Below are 24,493 nucleotides of genomic sequence, written 5' to 3'. Positions count from 1 at the left end.
GTCAGAGAAGCACAGGTTGGAATTAGATGGACACAGACAGCTCTTTCACCTGGAAAACTGATGATGCTGAGGTTCCATTTTCATTTTTTTAACCCAGAACACACAAAACAGTGAACAGAACAACTCCTTTAGAGTCAGTGGAAACTGAGAGATTCATGTCTGCAATAAGTTTTATGAGGAACTAATATTTTTCATCGATTTCGGGTATACTTGTCAGAAGTAGTGGTAGCTTTTGCACAGGCTTTTGGATCTGTAATCTCATGTCATGGGAGCACCTGAGCAATACGTAGAGATTTTCTTATTTAAAAAGACAGATTAGGACAGGAAGTTATAAATTGTGATGCACGGTGACACTCAAGGTACCTGGAAGCGGCCTTGCTGGAGAGCTGCCGCTGCTGGGGGGTCACCACCGGCAGGTACCCCAGCCCCTGGGGCTGCTGCCCACCGGGGGAGGGGTACGCATCCCCTTCGGGGTGCAACTGCAACGCGCGACCGCGGACACCCCCCCCCCCCTCCACGGCTGTTCGTAACCGGGAAAGCGCTGCCCCTCGCCCTCGCGCCCCCTGGATGGTTTTAGGGGCGCGCTGCCCGGTTCCCCTGCCTGCCCGGCCCGCCCGCAGGTACCGGTACCCCCAACTCCCCACACACCCTCAGCCCGCCCGCCGCCTCGGCTCCGCGGCGGGCACGGCCGGATGGGGCGGGAGGGGTGGGGAAAGGGCGGCAAGACCCCCGGCTGAGCGCGTCCGCCGGGCACCGCCGCCCCGGTAGGCGGCGAAGACCCCCGCTGGAGCCCGCCCTGCCCCGGGCCAGGCAGCGGCAGCCCGGCACGGCCGGGGGCGGGACGGCGGCGGGCGGCCCTCACCGCCCCTCAGCCGCGGCGGGCGGCGGGCGGGGGCGGGATGGCGGCCCCCTCCCCTCCCCGCCCCTGCTCCGCATTGGCTGCGGGCGGCTGACGGGCAGCTGGGGCGGCCCCTCTCAGCCGGGCGCGGAGGGGCATGTCTGCACTGAGGGTCCGGCCGCACCGCGCCGCGCCGTGCCGTGCCGAGGGGTGCTGAGGCGAGCCGAGCCGAGCCAGTGTCGCCATGGGGGTGGAGATCGAGACCATCTCTCCGGGAGACGGTACGAGACCGCGGGGGGAGCGGCAGCCCCTGCGGCGCGGGGACCACCCGGGTCCGACCGGCCACCCGGCCCGGCGGCTGTCGCAGGGGGCTCCCAGGCCGGGGGGAGCCGCCGGTCCCCACCGCCGGGCAGAGGAGGGAGCGCGGGCAGGCGGCGGGGGGTGCGGGACGGAGGCACGGCACGGCGGCCCCCGCGCCCCCGCGGGCACCTGTCCCCGGTGCGGGGCACGGGGAGCGGGGCCGGGCGGCCGCCCGGTGTCCCGGCGGGGGGGGGACACACGGCGGCTCCCTGGGCGGCAGCGCGGCGACTGCCGGCGGCGGCAGCAGGAGCGGGAGCCGGAGCAGGGGCGGCGAGGGGGCTGGGGATTCTTGTGTCTGGCATCCGCTGACAGCTGCACGGAGCCGGGCGCCTCCCGGGGCCGCGGCGCTCGGCGGGGAGCGCGCCCTGCCGCAAACTTTCACCGGTTCCTCGGCCAGCCTCGCCGGGGGCCGCCGGCCATTCATGTGTGCCAGTACCCCCCCGGCGCGGCGACCCCGCTCCGGCCGGGCCCCGCCGCCCCCCGGTCCGGGAGTGATGCTGGCGGGGTCCGCGGGCAGCCCCCGGCTGGCAGAAACCTCCGCTGGGCTCAGGCTCCGCTTGCCGGAGCCCGTTCGCGGTGTGCCGCTCTTCTGCGGCGTTGTAACACCATTTCCTAAGGTTCTGGGGGTTGTTTTTTTAGGAGGACGTCATTTCTAACGTACAGCCATATGTATCTGTATAATAGGCCAGATTCATCCTTGGCTGATACACGACCGTAAATAATTTGTTCAAGTCCATCTCAGCTTAACTTTCTTGGCCCGGTATCATTTCTTTCTTTGTGTATGCTTTCAGATTGGCTTCTCCCTCAGTGCTGTTCTGCTCTGGGGATCAAATTCTTCTCTTGGTTGCACAGATGTAAAAGCAGAACACTTATGTGGGTATAAGTAATGTTGCTGGGTTGAGAGAAGAAAGAAGGGTGGAACTTAACCTCATAATAGGACTTTCCAGCTATTAAATATATCAAGGCTGTCTTTGTAAGCAATATGCTATTCCAAATAAGGTTATATGGATTATTTGTCTTGGTTGCAAGTCTTAATGAAAATCAGCTGACTTTAAACACTGTCTTAAAACCACAGCTAGTCAGTGGTCTTGAGAACCTCTGCTTTTAATTCAGCTTTGATGTAGCTTCATTGACTTTGCCGTTGTTACCCTCACACAGAGGAATATGTGTCAGTAAGGTTTGATCTTCCTTTTCTGAGATCTCTATGGAATAGCGCACCATTGGAATAATATCTGTTTTACCAAGGGTAGGATTCATCTCGCGTAACTTTTCTCAGATTAGGTGGTCAGTCTGAAGCAGTCTTCTAGGTTTTTTTTTCTGTAGTCGTCTCCTGAGGATAATTTGTCTTGCCTCTCTCTGGGTAGGCTGGGTCTCTTTCAAAGCACTGCTAATTCTCCACTGTCAATAGGGGAAGCCCAGGAGACTGCCGTACAGTAATTGCTTATGTTTTAGATGGTTAAATGAGATGAATCCCACTTTAAGGTTACAGTGGTGCCCTGACTGGATACCTATTGTACCGTGCCTTGTGCAACCCACAGCTAGAGATACTCCAGCCAGCCAAGCTGAGGGACAAGGCTGTTCAAATGACACTTGGAAGCACCATCTTCTCAATTTCATGTAATAAATCTCCATTCATCATATTAGCCTGCCCTTCTGCCATTTACTGTTTGTGGTGGTTTGGCATATAAGCCCTAAGTGCATAGCTTATGTGTTACCTGATGTTTTATACCCTGTGACGCACCCTGTAATGCAAAATTTGTTGTCATGTTAATTCAGACTAACGAGGCCAGAAAGCCAACTAAGATACGAGCCTCCGTTTCTAGCTTTCTGTCAAGGACGTTCCTTAATAATTGATCTCATTTCCTCATTTAAGTTGTTCTGAGCCTGGGCCCTCCCCTGGCCAGCATTACATGAGAAATCAAGGTTAGCTGCTTTAATATGTCATTGGCACCTAATTGAGCCTGGAAAATCTTTCCCTAGGTTTTACTGCCTTTGGCAGTACCTAGAACAGGTAAAATGGAAATTGTAATTCTGTTTTCCAGTGGCAAGAAAATAATTTAAACCTTCTTTTCCTTTCAGTATGAAAATTTTAGGAGGAGCTACCAGGCTCTTACAAGAACTCAGTGTGTCACTGCTTTATTGTCACCCAACACTACAAAATTAAACTGCCTTTGTATGTGAAAATTTTTTTAAAGCCCATCCTGGCTAATTAAAGATGCCCTTGTTAAAGCTGTCTTGAGTGAAAGGCATTAGAAATGTGAATACAAATGGAGTTTGTTCACAATGTCAAATGAAGACTTTGTTTGAAAATACATAACAGAAACATTCTGAGAATTTTAAGGTTATAATCCATGAAGCTTTGACAGTCCTTTTGCACTTAGAGAATGTAAATGCATATAAAATGCCCACTTATACAAGGAAAATTGTGTAAGGAAAATATTATTTGGTTTAACAACTAAATAAGAGCCAAGCTGGGACCTTCTACCCTAAACCATACCCATTCCTGTCTTGCATAGTAGTGATTTGATAACACATAGTCAATACAAATGTCAGTCTGTCATTTTCCTCTTAAAAGAGAAACCTGCCTATCCACACAGATTAATCACAGAAAATAAAAGAATAAAATTTTATAATTTTAACAGGACGGACGTTTCCAAAGAAGGGTCAGACGTGTGTGGTGCACTACACAGGTAAGGCATGTTCTGAATATTCACGAGTGCCAACTGCCTTGTGTTGGAGAGTGATTTGCCATTTCACGTGTGGTCGTTGTATCTTTTTACTTTGTTCTGTCCCTCGTAATCCATTTGATTATGTTCTGATGGGTTTCCTAAATATTCAATTTCTAGCTGAGCAGGCTACAGTATCTGTATGTGCATCCTAGTACACTTGCCGAGTGTATCGTTCAACAGTGAGAGGTTAACGGATGAGGCTGTGGACCTGATTCTTTAAGCCATTATACTAGCTAATGAAATCAAGTATGAAACAGTGAAAATGCTGGGTTCATATTTTTCTGGCCTCTAATCTTGATACAAACAGGTAATGATTGTATACACCTTAAAAGCATGTGTCTATGTATTGGCAATAAAATTTATTCCAGACTGAAGAAATCAATACAAGGTCTATTTAACACCTGCTTTATGGACTTGTGTGAATCTTAAGTGGTGAGTTGGTTAACAGAGCTTTTCATGCTACACCTTTGTGCAGAGGGAAAACGTTCTTTAAACCAGTGTGTTTTGTATATAGTTACGTAAACTGTCAAAAGAATGCAGAGACCTCTCCAGTCCGAGGCCCCAGCTGGGAAGACCACAGCAAGAGCTGCCATTTCTGTGTGGCCTTTTCCTTAAGAAAGCAAAATGTAGGTGATGTGGGCATTGACAGCTACTGATCTGGGCCTAGATCAGTGAGGTAATGTTTTCCTGTAGCGTTCAGTTAACTATTGCTTTCTTTCAGTTTTGTACTTGCTTCTGTAGCTTACAGTTGGAGCAGAGTGGGGCCATTTTCTGGTAAATATAACTAATGAAGCAAACCTATGTGTATTTTCAAGAAGCTTTTTGCTATAGTTTCAATATCTCTCCTCGGAAGGTTACATGGGAATTAGTGCACTGGCTTGGGATGTAGGATGTCTGGGTTTAAGCTCCTATAGATTTGTATATTCAGAGTATTTTGATCTGATGAGGATTTCTGCTTTGAATTAGAAGAAATGAAACACATGGGTCTCCCGTGCCAGTCTCAGCCTTACAGACATTCCTCTGTAACTTAGGTCTGAAAATAGATGTTTTGAAACTATTTTTGTGAAGATGTTGAAAGATGTGTTTCTGTTCCGGCCCAAACTTCAAAAGTTTTTATGAAATAAAATTGTCACCTCCCACCCCCAGTTAGTTCTAGATAATTTTAAATGTCAGAACTGAAATAGGCAAAAACTCTGAGGCCTGTGGCTCCCACAAAGTACAGTTCTGCTGGATAACTTCAGAGAGAGTGTGAATGGTGAATGTGGAAAGATAACAAGATGCTGCATATTCTTACTGATATTAGATAACGTCCTAGATGAGGCTATCATAAGCTGGCTTTTGACATAAAAGACTCTATGAAAACTCATTAAATCAATCTCCAGCGTAAATTGTGCTTCCTCCATATATCTTGCCATTGGTGCTATGTAACCTCTCTAACTCCCAGATTAGAACAGCTATCAGAAAAAAACTCATTGCCTCAGTTCCAGTGCTGCTGCAATGTTTAAGCAGGCTTTGGTGGTAATATTTTTAAAGGGAGCCCATGCTTAGTGAATGAAGTGTTTTCTTCCAGTGGTCTGTAGTCATGTGGGAAAGATAAAACTTGACATTCATATTTCAATTTAGAACTGTTTTATCTGAATACAATATAACTTCTTTTTATACTGATGTGATTCCAGATATGCCTGGGATTCATCTCAAAATGATCTCTGTATTATTTATTTGATATCATTAAGTCTTCACTGTACCTCATGCTTATCCTCACCACACTCCTGCAAGTCCTGCTGTGGGGAGTTGGTAGCTAAGTTACAGGGGTGTCTGCAGAGATATCAAGAACATGTGTCTTGTCACCTAAAATGGGAGTTAGGAAAAATTAAGACACCTAGGTGCAAGGAAATGATCCAGAAATCTTGCTTTCCAGAGCTGCCTCATATTGGGAGCATGTGAAGCTCACACGTTGTCTCCATGGTCAGCCTCTGTGTCACTGCGGAGCTAGGCACAAATACCTAGATGGAGGCGTTGCAGTCTGGGAAGCAAGGGGACCATGCACTGACTGGGCTCCTCCAAGACCTAGAGATAATTTGGACCCCGAGAGAAGCCTGATCTCACTGGAGTGCTCTGAGCACACCTCTGAATCCAGCATCAAGCACAGCAGTGACAGCCACTTTCAGTCAAAAACGCGGCCTGTGGGAGCCCGCTATATGTATAATAACCGAACAGTTGTTTCAGACATGGCAAACCTATGAGCAGCTGCCTTTTCCAACAGAAGAGGGTCATAGCTCTATTTGCCACATCCTTAAGTGCAACCATTACATTCCTGGGGAGGAGAAACCTGAAATTTCTTGCTCCCTCCAGTTTATCTTGGGACATTCAGCAGTGAAGAATGCAAGAGCCATGGGCAAGAAAAGGAGCAGGCAAGAGGGTGAGTAGTTGGTTCAGGCACTCATGCAGGAGTATTGAAGGAGTTGTATTCCAGTCCCTGTCTTCAGGGATTAATTTTGTAGTTTTCCCATTCAGTGGTGCCTAGTCTTGACAGCTTGGCAGGCCATGCAGCTTCTTGCAGCGGCCCTTCCACTCTCATACCAATGCACACGCTGTGTGGCGATTAAGGTCCTTAGCACAAACATGGTTGGTTCTATAATTCCCTCAAGGGCTAGTTCTTTTTGTGCATGCATAGAAAAATCATTGTCTCTCCACCAGTTACTCATGTCTCGAGAGTTTCCAGCGAGGAGGAGTAGGAGACTAGAAGGGGCTTGCTTCTGCCAGGCCAGGTTATGAATTTTTAATGAGACTCAAATGAGGAGTGGGCTGTGGGCTGGCTTTTGTCTAACCTCCCATCTTGCCTTCCCTCTCCAGGAGTCTCATAGATGTGCATTTGCCATGTGACAGGGAGCAATCGCGGAGAGCGTGGACCAGAGGGGACTGCTGGCACTACAGGATTAAAAGGCTTGTAGCTTGCTTTTGAAGCATCTTTGGGGAAAAGGATTTTAGGATCAAGCGTGAGTTGTCCTGGCAGTCTATGCAGAAAAAGTTCAGAGTGAACCAAAGGCTGGTACCGTAGATATTTGGCAGAACTTGAGAGTCCTGTCTGCTCATCCTCCAGGATCCTATGATTCATGCATCACCAAGGCAGGGGTTCAGCAGGGTAGTCTGATGACCCTACATGTTCCGGAGAAGTGGGAAGTGAAAACTGGAATCTCCTCAAGATGAAGGAGAACTGTGACAGAGTTTTATGCTTCTGCTATCAGCGCTCCAGCTATTAGGCTGTTATATGTGGCAGCTTTGCCTCTCTCTCTCTCTCCTCGTTCAACTAGATGCGTAATCTCAGGAGCAGACTTTGTGGTCTAATTCAGGCCAAAGTTCAGTGGCAGCAGGAGTTAAGGTGCAACCTCACTAGGGAACAGTTTAGGAGGAACCTCTTAGTTTAAGCAAACCTTTTTTCCCCTCCTAAGGAGTAGTTCTCGGCTGCTTTGCAATTAGTGCAGGATTTTTGGATTACCCTTCAGAAGTACCTAATTGCCCTTTCTGACTACATAAGACGCCTTAGTGCCTATCTTTGGTACTGTAAATCACCTGCTAATTTTTCAGCTTTGCACAGCCTGAGTTAAGCACACAAATAGATGCTGCAGATCATTGCAGAAGATTAGATAGGAGAGCTGTGATAGAACATGAAACCAAGTCCAGATCTTAGTATATGATGAAAGAATGTGGTCAGATTCCCATATGTTTTATCTTTGTTAAGAAATACAACAAATATAATAATTTTTCTTTATCATCCAGCATCTCTGTCATGTCTCAGAAGTTACCTGGCACAATATTAAAGTAATGGGATCAATAGATAAGGTAGTGTGGTGGCACCAAAATGCATTTCCAGCAGCAATGGTTTATGTCATGTTTTTGCCAGAGATTTCATTGAGCAAGCTTCTGAAAGCCTTTGGCAATCTGCTTACTCCTTCTGTTTTCCGTCTGCAAAATGATAGTTGTACTTTGTCTGCCTTGTGTAGATAGATTGCAAGCAATTTGGGATATGAACTGCCTCCTTCTTCATGCCTAATGTAATGGCGTCCTAATCTTGATTGGGTCTTCAGGTTACACTGTAGTACTGATAGTAATACAAGTAAACAAATTACAGTGTCATTAGTCCTGGAATATATCAACAGAATGGAGGCATTTGCTGCAGTTTTGTTTCCTGTGATATAAATTTGTTGATTCTGGCAGCAGGAATTAGCAGTGCAGAATTTTCAAAGATCTATGAAGGTGATAGAAAACGTGACTTTGAGTTAGAAATGCCCCTAAACAAAACCTTTGCTGAGGTTGTGAATGCTCTGTCTAGACACTGTGGGGTAAAACCTGCACTCCGGGAAGCTGAGTCCCATTCCTGGCCCTCCTGCTGGATTTTGGTGTGCCCTCAAACAAGCTTTTTGTAAACTGGTCCCAAATCTGCTTTTAATAGTGGGCAGCTTTTTTTCCAAGTTATTTGGAGCTGACATTCTCTTGTGTTGTCCCATGTAGCTTGTGGCAGTGCTGAATTCTTAACCTCTTCATCTTTCTCCTTGGCTACCTGTAAATCTGCGATAATAACATAATTACCCTTTTTAAGGAACTGATGATGTTCAGTATTTGTAGTGTGCTGGAACAGACTTGTTTCAGTGAGACTGTAAGGCACATTAAATCTTTATTTATTAAACTGGACTTCCATCAGAGATTTTCCATAGACTTTTTAGGCTAGGGCAATGGCCACAAAATTGCACCAAAACCATTTTGAATAGAATAGAATTTCAGTTGGAAGGGATCTACAATGATCATCTAGCCTAACTGCCTGTCCAATTCAGGGCTGACCAAAAGTTAAAGTATGTTATTAAGGGCATTGTCCAAATGGCTCTTGAACACTGACAGGCTTGGGGCATTGGCCACCTCCCTAGGAAGCCTGTTCCAGTGTTTGGCCACCCTCTCAGTAAAAAAAAATGCTTCTTAATGTCCAGTCTAAACCTTCCCTGATGCAGCTTTGAGCCACTCCCACATGTCTGATCACTGGATCACAAGGAGAAGAGATCAGCACCTCCCTCTCCACTTCAATATTTCAATATTGAGAAGTTGATTTTTAAATTTTGCATCTTTTTTTCTTTGGTGAATCATAACTGCAAAAAAGTAGTTTTAGTCCTCCGTTTCAGTCCCCTAAAATCTTTTGGGGTTTTTAAATTTCCTAAAAAATGCTTAAAGTGAAAATCCCTATTGAGATAAATTAACAGTGCTCAATTTATTTCAGCTAAGATGTAAAAATTAATTCTGTTTCAGGAAGCAGGCCTTTATTTAATGCAGAACAAATGATTAATTGTTCTTTTCCTAGAGATCTGAGGACAGTCTCGTGTCATCTACTTTTCCTGTACATTACCAAAACTATATTGTTTCTTTAGCTTTGGCAGTGGTGTGGTGTTGAGAGGTACGGTTGTGTCTGTGAAGTCGAAAGTATTTTTTTCTTACCTTTTTTTAAATAACAATAGCATACTCCGTAGATGCAAATTAACAGTAATTTATAGAATATGTTTGATTTACCATTATTTTTAAAAAGCATTTTCCATTTAACACAATACAAATAATACAATTCCCTTGAAATAACTCTTGCAAAAAAGAATAGAACTGCCTTGCTTTCCTGGGTCAAAATCAACCCTTAAACATATGCAGTAATAGCCAGAGATTTGCCTATACTGACATATTCTCAAAAAGACTAACGTAAATTCAGGATAACTCTGCAGTGTCATGTATTTGTGAGCCTCAGTATCTGTGTGACTGGATGTACATTAGCTTCATGTGAGAACACGTTGTGCCAGGTGAGTACAGCAGTACGTTAACTCTCTGGTCCCGCTTTCAGAAACATCTATACCATTTCAATGCGGGCTGTGCATGTGTATCTGAGGGGAAAATTGAACTAAGTCAGGAATTTAATCAAAATTCTTTGTCTCCAGGAAGCTGTCTAGCTGGGTTTCGAAGAGGATAGTGAACACTGCAATTAGAGTTATCATTAATAAGAATTGTATTGTAACAGACATTATAATTGAGCCTTGAATTATAGCCAGCTGAATCTTGCTTACCTAGAAAGAACTTAATTGTTTTATCGACCATGTTCCCAAGATATATTATACCAGGAGAGTGTGATGTCTGTCCATCTTTTGGGGTCTGCCAATTTTCTGTGTTTTTTGACTTAATCTCTTCAAATTGCTGTGGTTTGAAAGGATGAAAGCCTTTTACTTCTGTAGAGATCTTGGTGATAGCTAAGCACTTACACGCATCTTTTTTCTTTGGTGAATCATAACTGCAAAAAGTAGTTTTAGTTCTCAGGGAAGAACGTGGTCTTTTGCTGCCCTTCAGAAACATTTTGCAAGTCTTAAAACTCTCTTGATAAAAAGGAGTAAAGGTCTGATCTTTGCTTATTTAATGTAGATTGGTTATCTCTGGAAATATTTTAGCGGCGACTTCAGCCTGATAGCAATCAGGGTCCAGAAGCAAAGTTTGAGGAGAAGAGATTTCTAATAGCCTCTGTTCATCAAGTTTTTAAAAGCTCAGAACTGATCCAAAACAGTGTCATCTTTTAGAAGATTAGATCACAGCTTTCAAACAAAATATTTTTGCTGGGTCCTCTTTGCACTTATTTTCAATGATCCGGGTGTGTCACTCTGCCCTCTTACAGCTCGTACAGATACTTAAGGGCTAAGACCTAAAAGGTTTGCATCAATTCTTGATCATTAGAACTCCAGGTCCTCACTAGAATGACATCATTTTCTAATAATTTATGCCCCCAAAACCAAAGAATTGCAGAAAGAACTGTGCAGTAAATAGTATTTCTTAGTGTAAAATGTGCAAATGGTTGCTACATCAGCTGAATAAGAAACTCTATCAGCTGGCACCAGTGACAGGCTTGTCTCCCTTTATTGACAAAATAGAACTGACATCACAGTATTTACCTAATTAAGAAGGCTAAATTGATAGCTTAATTACCTTAGGCTACCTAAATAGTTAGCCTTTGGTTATGCCTCTCTCTCTCTTGATTAGATAGAGCTTAATACGGTTCCTAAGTTAGGCAACTCAGCTAGGCAGGGATTGTGGAAGGGGTAATATTTTCTAATTAGACAACATGCAGTGTCATCTCTCTGCAGTGGATACATGGCAGCCACATTTCAGGCATATTACCTGAGCAGTTGCTGTGTGGCCAGAGACCTCTGCAGGCTTGTGATCTTCAGAGCTCAGGGGGTCGGTGCTAGTGCTGCAGTGATGTGTGTGGGAGATCCCCAGGGAGGACCATTGCCAAGGAGCTCATACAGTGCCCCTGTTTTGGCACTGGTAAGCAATGGAATGGGCGGCCTCGGAGGACCCGCGTACTGCTGCAGGAAGCAGCGATTCGGCGTTGGCATGAGTTCTGCTGAGTCTTGCTGAACCAGCGCCAGGGGGCTGCTAGGGGGCTTTATATTGAAAGCAACATCTCTCAATTGAGATATATTATTTAGCTTTAGTTACTCAAGGGCACTGTAAATCTTACTTAAGTTTTTTCACAAGACTGCTGGCTGCAGAAGTTTGTACTCCTCGCACATCACTCGGATCTTAAATGTTGTAGCCATGGTGTCATCAGGCAGAGCCAGTGGATATTTGTAGCTGAAGCAGCAGCAGATCCATGCAGTCAGGCAGTGTAGTCCTTTAACCCCCATCCAAAGTCCTGGGTGTTATAAAACTCAGTGTTACAGCAGTGGTTGTGAGGCACATTTCATTTGTAGCTCTCCCTCTGTCTTTGCTTGTGGTGTCCCAAGTCTGGTTTCCCCTTCCAGATCTTTTCCACTTAATCCTGCATAGCTATTGGTTCTTAGTTGTCTCTTGCTGCTCTAAATCACTTCCCTTTGTACATTTAATGATGTGACTACCTTGATTTAGCAAGATTGTTGTCTTTTATTCTGTTCTTAGTGAGAAATTGAAGACATGTGGTTTGGTAAGGGCTGTTTCCTCCTGGACAGTGGGAAAAGACCTAACACATTATTAGTTAATTTTCCAATATATGATTGCTACAAACAATACACTCCTTGATGCATTGGTTCTGTCTAGTTTTAGATAACCAAAGTGACGATGCTATTTTGCTACTTCCAAACCCATTGAAGTTGCTGCTGTTGCAATGTTAAAAGTAGCAGCTTTCTGTTGAAATTCTTTATCCTGCATTAGAGAGAGGGGAAAAAAAAAAAACCAAACACAAAAACACACACAAAAAACCACTCCAGAAAAACCCCCAAACCACAAAACAAACAAGTGGTTGTTTGGAAATTGCACTATAATACTATATAGGGATTGTAGTTATGGGAACTTATATTTTCATTTTCCTCTGTGGATAAACTCCTGTTTATGCTATAAGCAAGGATTTCCGGGAAGAGAGGAGAGCCTTGTACTTTGGGAGGTGAAATATAGCCATATCTAGGGCACATAAAAGAATATAGATGAGTCACACAGTGGACAAGTTCCTGAGGCATCGCCATGAAGTGTTGCCATTTCCAAACTGGAATGTACAATTTTCGTCCTGAAGAATTGAAGTAAATTTTTGTTGTTGTGAAAACTGTAATTTTGGTGGAAAAGCCTTTCCCACAAATTTTATTTTTAAGGTTGAGGATCTGAAACTGAAATTCATATCACAGAATGACAGGTTGGAAGGGACCTCAGGGATCATCTAGTCCAACCTTTCTAGGAAGAGCAGTACTCCATCCGTGTACTCATGAGAGCAGAGTAGAGATGCAGAATCACCTCCCTCGACCTGCTGGCCACGCTGCTTTTGATGCACCCCAGAGTACAGTTGGCCTTCTGGGCTGCAAGTGCACATTGTCAGCTTATCCTATTTTTCATCCACCAATATCCCCAAGTCCTCCTCTGTAGGGCTGCTCTCAATCCATCCATTCCCCGGTCTGTTGATGTTGGGGATTGACCTGACCCAGGTGCAGGACCTTGCACTTGGACTTGTTGAACTTCATGGGATTCACATGGGCCCACTCCTCAAGCCTGTCAGGGTCCCTCTGGATGGCATCCTTTCCCTCAAGCGAATCAACTGCACCACTCAGCTTGGTGTCGTCTGCAGACTTGCTGAGGGTGCACTCAATTCCACTCTCAATGTAGTTAATAAAGATATTGAACAGTACCGGTCCCAATATGGGCCCTTGAGGGACACCACTTGTTACTGATGTCCATTTGGACATTGAGCCGTTGACTGCATCTCCTTGGGTGTGGCCATCTGGATTCAGCCAATTCCTTATCCATCGAGTAGTCCATCCATTGCATCCATACTTCTCCAATTTAGCGACAAGGATGTTGTGTGGGACCGTGTCAAATACCTTACAGAAGTCAAGACAGGTGACATCAGTTGCTCCTCCTTTTTCCGCCAGTGCAAGTCGTTCCATCGTAGAAGGCCATCAGGTTAGTCATATTGGTCTGAGCTCAAGTATTGTCTATCAAGCAAAGTTTGTGGCAGTATTTAATAAAGTTGTGAATCTGAATTTTACAGCTCAGGTTTATCTTCAGTTGTAATATGTATTACTCTTACATGGTTTCTGTCCACTTTCATTGTAAGGCAAAACTTTTTCTTACTAGGAAGTTATTCTGTCTGACGCTGCTGTAACCTGTTCTTACCTTTCTTGCTTGAAAGCTATACTACGTGACAGCCATGCTACTACACACGTGCCGCCACAGTAGCAGCATGCTACCGTAGTTTGCAGTACCTCTGTACCTGACCACTGTCCTCACATAGTTAAATTACAGAGTAAACAGAATTACATGTAATCTTGTCTCATTCTGAAACTGGTGTCCTTTTTTCTGGAAGAAGCTGGAACAGTAATCACAAAGACTAACTTCAACCGTGGGAGAGAATTCTTCAATGATACCTGTCATTCAAGGAGAGGAACTATCTTTTCTGCAGTGTCACGTTGAAACGCCTGACCTTGGCTTGGGCTTTGGTTCACTCTCTGGAAGTGTCTCTCTCCACTGACGAGAGCAGGAGGTGCTCTTCTGTCATGCTGCCTGTGTGACCAGCTTCCCCGCACCCTCTGTGTCCCACTGTGGCTAGCTGGCAACAGCTCTGGAAAAGCTACAGCTGCATCTGTCCTTCCCTGCCAGGGGAGCTCCTGGAGTGTGCAGGCAGCCGCATCGAGAGCTTTTGGTTTATGATCTCCTTTGAATTTTCTTCTGCTGTCATTTGCACCTTGTCTTCAGTCAGAGGGACAGGTTCACAGCTCTTCCATGGGTCAGTCAGCAGTGCTTCTGCACAGCACAGCTGAGGGCTATCATCTAACGGGGGTTGAGCCCATTTTGTCATGCCTTACCTCTTCCTGGCAGGAACTCAAAAGTCATGACCTTTTATATCTGAATGTTGGGGACTTTCAGAGCCTCTGACTATAAGAAGAGGTGTTGAAAGTGCATTGGATCAGCCTCATGAAAGCACGTGGAAATGCCTCATTAAAAAATTATCCCTACCTGTGCCATTAAGACTTGTTCTATGTGAAACCATTTATATAGCTCATCTCCTTTTCAACATTTATTCAGATTCCTGGCTGGGAGTGTAGGAGTTTTAAATGCTTATGAGTCAAATGCAAATTCAGGGTTGATACAATCATGAAGAACTGCCATTATTAATCCCCTCTAGACACCCTAAAAAGTTGAATCTGATGGAAGTGCTACACCCTTCATTAATAAATCCCTCTGGAAAGGGAAAAGCATTGTTTACTCCCCTTTAAAAGACAGGGAAATTCAGAAGGGAAATGATCTGTCCAGGGAACACAGCAAGCCTCTGATAAAGCTGGGGGTAGAAATTCATGTGCTTTTAAAGCCCTTATCTATTATATTTACATCTAGGGTTTATCAACTCTGTGGAAGAGCTGTTTCTTTTTTTCCAGACCTCAGAAATGTTTAACTTTTGAGAACAAACTATTTAAATTAAGATGAATGGTGGAAAATCACAAAGTACTTTGCTTTTGATTAGGTTTTCTGTCTTTCTCTAACCAATCCTGATTTGACTGGTTATATAAGCATTGTAAACAGATTCAGGGCTCAATCCTTCCCTGCTGTAAAGAATAATAGGGGATTTGATTGTAACGATTCACTTTATTTCAATAAAGTAACTAAAGCTTGCAATACATTGATTCACTAAAACTGCAGAGCCATTTCTGAAGTGCTTTCCTAAGACTTGCTGTCATATTACATTCAAAGCTCCTCTTGAGATGCAAAAGTTTCTAAAGCCTTTGGGAAAATGATATCAGACAAAGTATCCTGGACCTGAGAGAGCTTGTAGCTGTAAATACAGGTGCCGGGGTGGTGGAGAGCTGAGAAATGGTTTGCCTTGCAGAAAAAGAGTAATGAAATCTTGGGCTGGGAGTTTTCCCTGCATGAGCCTGGGAAGAAACGTTGACTGACTGCAAAATTCCTGCATACTGTAATGGAGTTATACAACCTGTAATCTTTCTAGTATTCAGTCTGTCACCATAGGACTGGCCCATTTGTAGGCTACAAAGCATTTAAATGATGACAGCTGTATTAGGCAGTAAGGGACGTGGTTAGCCATTGTGTTTATACAGGGCAGCGAGATAAGAATAGCTCCCAGTCTTCAGTGCTTGCCACATTTACTTTAGATTTCGGACACCTCTGTACACTTTGTGGACAAGCAGTTGTGTTGAAAAAGCAGGGGGTACTAGGGCAATGGTTATCTTAGCTCTCCTTTTTCCCTTGAGAAACTGATGTACAATACAGGCCAAGAGGGTGTCAGCTGATAAAAGCCAGGCAAATGTGAAGTGTTCTCTGAATTTGATGTCAAGGAGCTTGCCATCCGAGAGAAACTGGACGTTGTCTGGCAGCACCATGAATGAATGAATGAATGAATGAATATTCCCAACGTGCCCTTCCACTGCACCATCCTGCTACTCTCTTACTACATGTAGGAGCATGCTTCGCCCTTCAGTTTTTCTTCAATACTTCAGCAAATTGTAGTAGACTCTTAGAAGAGATTTCTCATCTATTTGTTTAGTCATATTCAAGTTTTATTACAGTTTTCAGTGTTATTTGTCATACAGCTTCTAAGCATGTTCGAATGGTACATGAAACGATGTGAATAGGTAGGGCTAAAACAGCGGGTGCAGGGATGCCCCTGGCTATTTCCTCCTGCCTTTGCACTGCTCCATCCTGCAGGTAGAAATATTGCAGTGGCTGCACTGTAATCTGGGCTGAAAATCTGACATGAATGAAAACCAAGTTGGGGAAGGAGGGAAGAAGTAGTTGTGAAGGACAGCGGGACAGCAGGATGGAAATGCAGAGTGATGGAAAAAGCAACAGCAATGCTTGTAAGCCAGCACTGCTGCAGGTCCAGAGTTTTGCAGTGGTGTGGGGAACCAAGGTGCTAAGGTGGTTGTGGAGAAGAGAGAAGTCTTGCCTGTGGGAATGAGGGGAAATATTTATTTCTGTTTCCTTCTCACATTTCTGACCTGTCAGACTTCCTGGTAGTGTACAGTTTGGGGACCCTCCCATAGCACACTCTTAATCTCTGTATTGTAATAATGTATTGGAACAATTTTTTCTTTTTAGCATGCTTTGTGTATTTAATGCTGCTGTGGTAGGGACTATCTAGTGGTGCCATTACATGTTTACATAAGTGATCTCAGAATAAATTTGATTCTCCCCCACCCCCCAAAAAAAAAAAAAGATGACAAAAAATTTACTGCTTGAATGTCTGTACTAAAGCACATTTTTGGTGCACATTTGTTTGTGGTGGGTGGACAATGATTTCTGGGCTGAGATAATGGTTCACAATGAGAATTTTACCTTGAGTAGGCAGACGAGGCATCTGTACATGGGGAAAGAATTATTATTATTAATATGTTTATTAATGCAGTGGACATGACTCTGCTTAAAGGAAGTACTGTTGCCCTTCTACTGAGCGAGTGCAAATTTCAAGCCTTCATAATTACCTTCTTATCAGAAAATAAATCAATGTCACTAGCCAAGGTAACTTCTGAAACTGAACATGACTTGCATAAACCTGTCACTGAGCGGGATCCATTGGAACTGCATTTGGGTCAGAGATCACCTAGGCAAACTGGATCCTCGCAAATCCATGGGCACCAATGGGATGCACCCACAAGTGCTGAGGGAGCTGGCGAATGTTCTTGCTGAGCCACTCTCCATCATCTTTGAAAGGTTGTGGAGGACAGGAGAGGTGCCTGAGGACTGGAGGACAGCAAATGTCACTCCAATCTTCAGAAAGGCCAAGAAGGAGGATCTGGGAAACTATAGGCCAGTCAGCCTCACCTCCATCCCCAGAAAGCTGATGGAGTGTTTCATCCTGGAGGTCATCTCCAGGCATGTAGAGGACAAGAAGGTTATCAGAAACAGTCAGCATGGATTCACCAAGGGAAGATCATGCTTGACCAACCCGATAGCCTTCTATGATGGCATGACTGGCTGGGTCAACAAAGGGAGAGCAGTGGATGTTGTCTATCTTGACTTCAGTAAGGCATTCGACACTGTCTCCCATAGCATCCTCACAGGCAAGCTAAGAAAGTGTGGGTTGGATGAGAGGACACTGAGGTGGATCGAGAACTGGCTTAACAACAGAACTCAGAGGGTCGTGATCAACGGCGCAGAGTCTGGATGGAGGCCTGTCACTAGTGGTGTTCCCCAGGGGTCTGTGCTGGGTCCAGTCCTGTTCAACATAGTCATCAATGACCTGGATGAAGGGACGGAGTGTAACCTCAGCAGGTTCGCTGATGATACCAAGCTGGGAGGAGTAGCTGTTACACCAGAAGGCTGTGCTGCCATCCAGTGAGACCTGGACAAGCTGGAGAGCTGAGCCAAGGGGAACCTCATGAAATTCAGCAAGAGCAAGGCCAAGGTCCTGCTCGTGGGGAGGAACCACCCCATGCACCAGTACAGGCTGGGGCCTGAACTACTGGAAAACGGCTCTGTTGAGAAGGCCCTGGGAATGCCGGTGGACAAAAAGCTGACCATGAGCCAGCACCGTGCCCTTGTGGCCAAGAAGACCAATGGTGCCCTGGGGTGCATTAAAAGGAGTGTGGTGTGGCCAGCAGGTCAAGAGAGGTTATCCTACCCTCCTACTCTGTCCTAGTGAGGCCACATCTGGAGTGCTGTGTCCAGTTTTGGGCCCCCCAGTTTAAGAAGGATGCAGAACGGCTTGAGCAAGTCCCGCGGAGAGCTACCAAGATGTTCAGGGATCTGGAGCATCTCCCTTATGAGGAAAGGCTGAGAGACCTGGGTTTGTTCATCCTGGAGAAGAGAAGACTGAGGGGGGATTTCATCAATACCCATAAATATCTAAAGGGTGGGGTGTTAGGATGATGGGACTAGGCTCTTTTCAGTAGTGCCCAATGACAGGCCAAGGGGAGATGGGCACAAGTTGGAACACAGGAAGCTCCACCTCAATATGAGGCAAAACTTCTTTCCTGTGAGGGTGCCAGAGCAGGGGCACAGGCTGCCCAGGGAGGCTGTGGAGCCCCTTCCCTGGAGACATACAAACCCCGCCTGGACGCGGTCCTGTGCCCCCTGCTCTGGGTGTGCCTGCTCAAGCAGTGGGGTGGGACGAGATGATCTCCAGAGGTCCTTTCCAACCCCTACCATTCTGTGTGATTCTCTGTGTGTGATTTTTCCTGATCAAGGAACGGTAACACCATAGATGTGACAAGCCCTATCAGGGTGAACTATTTAAAGACCCCCACCTTGCTCTGAAATGTTGGCGATGCTGCACAAGTAGATCCACCTACTTCCCCCCAAAGATTCATGGCTTTTGGATTTAAAAGTCAAGAACCTATTTTGCTTAATCTTTCTTTTACTGCTTCTCGTGAAGAGCAGTGTTTGCTAATTTAGAAATGCTTCTGTTGGCTGAGCCAAGTGAGGACATAGGCAATGACTTCCCCTGCATATGAGTAAGATACTTGGGACCTCTTTATCGTGAGAATCATAGAATCATTAAGGTTGGAAAAGATCTCTAAGATCATCAAGTCCAGCATTCAACCCAACGCTACCATGTCTCCTAAACCATGCCCTGAAGTGCCGTGTCTGCATGTCTTTTAAATATCTCCAGGGATGGTGACTCCACCAGCTCTTTGGGCAGCCTCTTCCAATGCCTGACCACTCTTTCAGTAAATAAATGTTTCCTAATATCCAATCTAAACCTCCCCTGACACAGCTTGAGGCTATTTCCTCTCATCCTATCACTAGTAATGTGGGAGAAGAGACTGACCCCCACCTCACTACAGCCCCTTTCAGGCAGCTGCAGAGAGCGATAAGGTCTCCCCTCAGCCTCTTCTCCAGGCTAAAGACCCCCAGCTCCCTCAGCAGCTCCCCATCAGACTTGCTCTCCAGACCCTTCACCAGCTTCGTTGCCCTTCTCTGGACACACTCCAGCACCTCAATGTCCTTCTTGTCCTGAGGGGCCCAAACCTGAGCCCAGCATTCGAGGTGGGGCCTCACCAGTGCCGAGCACAGGGGCCCCATCCCTGCCCGGCTCCTGCTGGCCACACCAGTGCTGACACAAGCCCGGGGGCTGGTGGCCTCCTTGGCCACCTGGGCACTGCTGGCTCATGCTCAGCCGGCTGTTGACCAGCAACCCGAGGGCCTTCGCTGCCACACAGCTTTCCAGCCACAACTCATGCGTGGTCTTCTACCTGCTGTTGACCAAAGAGCTGGGGAGACAACTTAGGAAAAAATGACATCAGCATACCAAATATTTTTAAACTGTGGTATGTGTCCTTTACAACAGAATATTGTATTAGCTTAAGCATGGGATCAGCCTTTATATATTTAAAGTGGATTACTGTGGATCTTTACAATTTGTTTCGCTGCTCTTGGATTTACTTGAGTAAGACATCTTTAATACAGGTTTATGTATGTGTGTGTACCCTTGAAGTATTAAGATCTTGGATCATAATGTTAAAAACTTCAGGTCAAAGTAGGTGGGGTTTTCTTAGTCTTCAAAGCATTTTAAAATGAATTCTGGTTCCTTGTTTTTACCTAGTGTTGGAGTTCTGACATTTATTGTGTTATATCGTACCTTTTTCAGCTGTGGTTTTCATCAGTAATAGTGGCAAAATTCTGACTTAGGATAGAAGAGAGAGAAGAGAAGTAGAATAGAATCTTTCATTTGGAAGGGACCTACAACAACTCTCTAGTCCAACTGCCTGACCAATTCAGGGCTGACCAAAAGTTAAAGCATGTTATTAAGGCCATTGTCCAAATGCCTCTTTAACACTGACAGTCAATTGTGGGGTTATGGATAACAAATGTTGTCAAGCTGGCTCTCCAGGAGTAATTATACAGATGACTGGACAATGTTTACAGAGGATCGTAAGGTTTTCCGTCATGATCTGCAAGGAATTCACAATACTTTGAGTAAGAAACTAAAAAAGGTGCAAAATAAACATGCCAGTGGATATAAGATTGGCTTTTTGAGTAGAAGACTCTCCAGTGGGCCTTAAAATGGACTGGTGTTAGCCCCACTGTAAGTGACATTTTTATCAGTGGAGAAGGGTATCAAAGTGATAAAAATTAACAAATGAATCCTAAATAAAGGGTCACTGATACAGAGTAATAGGGATTGCTATGGAAAATGGTCACAAGTCAATAATACATTTCAGTTTTATAAAACCCTTTACAAAGTTGTAGGTGGAAGAACAAAGAATGAGGCCTGTGCTTCCAGATAAGAGGACTTTGTCATGCAAAGCAGTGAGTCTGAAAAAGATCTGGGGAGTGGTGCTTGATTATCAAATGAACACCAGCTCCAGAGCTGTTCCTTTGCCAAAAAGCTAACTGCAATCCATGAAAATAAAAACAGGAGCACTGAGGGAAAGGGAGGAGGGCCAGAGGCCTCACACTACTATGGCTGTTTCAAAAAATAGTGTGCTCAATTTTGTAGTCTACAATGCAGGAAAGAGGTATGAGGGTGGTAGAAATGCTGGGAAACCTTCCTGAAAATAAAATGCTTAATTTATTTGGCATAGGTTAAGGGATGGTTTGGTACTTACATGGGGAACAAAAAATTGACAGGACAACTGAATTGTTCTATTAGTTCACCAAGATACATTAAGGTATCGTAGCTGGAAAGTGAAATTTTACAAGTTCGCCTTAAAATAGGGAATACATTTGAACGGGAAATACTGATTTGTAAGTGAACACTGATCAATAATTGCAGTCAGTTCATCGCCCCAAGAAATCTTCAAATCAGCTCTAATTCAAACAGGAATTATTTAGTGAAAATCCTACAGCCTGCATTAAAGTAGGAAGTCAGATGAAGAGATTGCAAGGAACACTTCTGGCATATAAATGCATTAATTAATAGTTTTGTCATGTATTTTGGAAGCTTTGGTTGCATTCTTGTTCAATGGTCTTTTCCTTAGGTAGATTAGTCCTAGAGGCTTCAGATCTTTCCTAGATTCATAGCTTTTAGGGCTGGGCTGGCAATTAGTTTGACTCCCTGAATACCAACATTTGAACTTGAACTTCCCCAGGTTTAATCACGTCAATAACTTTTCTTCTTTTGCATTTCATTTTTTGTGTGTCCATATCTCTGATGTGCCTTCCTGTATAGGTACGGATGAAAACTACAACATGGAATTAATCGAATTGTTATCTGCATTTTCAACTTTTTGGTTTTATGATGGTCAAATAAATGCTCTGCCACAGGTGGAAATCACTGACGTCAGAGGACAGTCAGCATTTTGTAGGAGATGCTCCATATTATGAAAAAATGAGCTGTCACAGAGCGCTGGAACCATTTATATCCACTTGCATTCTGATTATCAGCTTGCATCGGGCATCCTTAAAATTGGTCACTTCTGTAATTTCAGTGTATTAAAAGGTGATTAACAAAATGACTAATCAATTACGGAATGTAATATCATGTTTCAAAGTCATTTTCTATACTTAGCCAGAGGCCTTAATTATCTTTTACACTACCTTGGTTGATATGATTTTTATTAGATAGTGCTTATTGTATACGAAAAGCAAAATAGTTCCATTAAAACAGATAGGTATTTGACTTCAAGACAAGTCTTTGATGTGGGGATTACTGGGCAGAAACCTTTGATCTGTGAATCTGACCAGATGGCTGTAATGGCTCTTTGTATAAAAATAGGTGAGTATTAGAAATCCCTAGCAGAAGACAGCAGTATCTACGAGAAAGGAGGCTTTCCATCGTGATCTGCAATGCACAGAAATATTTGCAGCTCAGGAAGATTGACAAGCCAGCATGCTGTTCAGGGTAACAAAAGCTGTTTGCATAAATCCCCCTGCAGTCATCACGTCTCATTTAATTGACATCCCACTAGTTTGCCTTTCTCTAAAAACTTTATTTGACTGAGTATTCTGGAAAACCCTGCGTTATCAATTTCATACGGGCAAAGAAAGGTTCTGCAGCAGCTATTTTCAAGAGCTAATGTTGGCCATTTGAAGCCCTGTCCCACCTTCAGCTCTGCCCTGCTTTGCAGCAGCACTGCTTGACTCTGGTTCCGCTGCATGCTCCCACTCACGGGGCGTGCGGTTGTGCAGTTCTCTATGTTGCATGTGCATCACAACTGTATTGTGTTACAGGAAAACCCTACCTTGGCAAACAGCGTTCACAGTTTGTGCTTTAAGCATACCTCAAGGACATCTGTGTATGGTAAAAATAAAAATAGCCACACTGGAAAGAAAGCACATGGAAAAATTCTCTAGAGAGTGACTGTAAAATACAATGATCCCATCTAAAAATATGATGTGTATACCTAGCACAGAAGTTCACCTTGATTTTAAAGTTCTGCTGAAACTGGAGGTGGTTTGGGGAAAAATCCTGGGGCCACCAGAGGACCTCTAGTATGACCACACTGAAAGGTGCAGGCAGAGCTAGATGGAGCCACAACATGGTGGGGGGTTGCTGCGGGCACACCAGGAGCCTGGGATTGCCTGCACATCCTCAGGCGCTGCGAGTGGCAAGTGGCGCAGTCTCTGCGTGACAATACTGAGCACCCTGATGTCTTTCCCAGTGTAGGCCAGCATCATAGACATGTAATGAGAGGCATGGATAGCCTCACAGCCTCTATTTTGGTAACACACAGCCTCATCCCATAGATGGTTTGGGTGTAAGACTTTTTACTTGATTTTGTAATAGTTTTGTTCTGTTAAGTAGAAAATGATACTTACTTTGTGTATTTTCTAGACCTAGTGATCAAACCAAATACACAACAAAACCTTTGTGAAAGACATTTAAAATTCTCTTCTCTGTCACACAGTGATAACTCTCAAACGCAAATCCACCTGTGGCCCTGATTTTCCTGTGCACCAATCATGAAAGGAATTTTATTCTTGAAGCCTATATTAATCATGATTTTCAATACAATGCAACTATTCTTTACCTGTGTTACAGTAACCCCTAGAGGACCCACTGAAGTGTTTCATCATGCTACACACAACTGACATAATGAGGTTAATTTTATTGAGTGTATTTGGTTTCCTGTACCCCAATGTTCATGATTCATCATTTCTTTTGTCAGTGAATAGTGAGATAATGAGATAGCAGCTTGACAAGGGCAGAAATAAATTTAGGTTTAAAACGATGGATGTGCCTTGCGGGCAAGTTGAGCCAAGTAGGACCTCAGTCTGTTCCATGGGAATTGCCAGGTCAAAGCTGACTCAGAATTAGTATTTATGAATACTCTATCAAAATGTAAGCACGAATAATGATACATGTCTTATTAATACACATATTAACTGATATTTTCCACTACCTAGTATTTCTTAAAATATCAGTGCACCGAAGTTGAGAAGAACAATACTTTCAATATCATCAGATCAGAATTATGACTGCCTGCTGTGAGGCAGCGTGTGTTCTTCATACCAGATGATAAAAATACATGTTTTGTACTATGTGGACATGATAAACTTTGCAATGTTCTTGCCTGTCCATTTCCTCACTTCTAAGAGTTCAGGTTTTTTAGGTGATAAATGTCATACATGTTTTCACACAGCATTACGGCTTAGGAAGTCGAACATTTTAAATGAGATGTTTAGGCTTTGGAGCGATGGTAATTACTGTAACTTTGTGATAATTACACTTTATGTCTGGAGAAAACTTAAGAAAATATTTAGAGTTGAAAGGGTTTTAAAATAGTTTAGTTGAAATCAAAGGAGTTGGATGCCCAGATGCATTTGGAATGTCCACAGTATGACTACTGTGTCTTTAGATACCTAATTATCTTCAAATATCTGCCCTTTATGCTGTGTTTACATGCAAAAACTGTGCCATTTGTAGCTAGTGTTGTGTTTTCTGGCATGAATGTGTTGATATATATGATGTGAGCATTGCGGAGGTATTGAGAGGAAATTGTGTCTTCAGCCAGCACTTTTATACAATGGAAAATGAGTGTGAGACCAGATATTACATTATTCTATCCTGGTAGGCATGACATTTTTAATCTGATTAATACATACTACATTTTGTATCCATTTGCAGTTAAAGGAAGATTGTGTGCTGCTCTGTAGCAGGCACTGAGTGTTTCTTGGCTTTTACTGGGCTTTTGATATTATG

At 44.2% G+C, this 24,493-nt stretch overlaps 1 protein-coding gene across 1 annotated transcript in view; it reads left to right on the top strand.

Annotated features, from left to right (window-relative positions):
- The first annotated feature begins 982 nt into the window (after window positions 1–982).
- The window catches only part of FKBP1B (FKBP prolyl isomerase 1B), a 47,927-nt gene continuing 24,416 nt past the window's right edge, over window positions 983–24,493 (top strand). Inside the window, exons 1-2 of the mRNA XM_075086692.1 lie at window positions 983–1,119; window positions 3,841–3,888. Coding sequence (XP_074942793.1) covers window positions 1,083–1,119; window positions 3,841–3,888 — 85 coding nt within the window. The 5' untranslated portion in view covers window positions 983–1,082. The remainder of the gene's footprint in view (window positions 1,120–3,840; window positions 3,889–24,493) is intronic.

The sequence above is a fragment of the Phalacrocorax aristotelis genome, chromosome 3 (genome assembly GCF_949628215.1).
Source record: "Phalacrocorax aristotelis chromosome 3, bGulAri2.1, whole genome shotgun sequence".
NCBI classification, from domain to species: Eukaryota; Metazoa; Chordata; class Aves; order Suliformes; family Phalacrocoracidae; genus Phalacrocorax; species Phalacrocorax aristotelis.
Note: the sequence above shows the minus strand (reverse complement) of the source record. Positions and strands in the feature narration are given on the sequence as shown.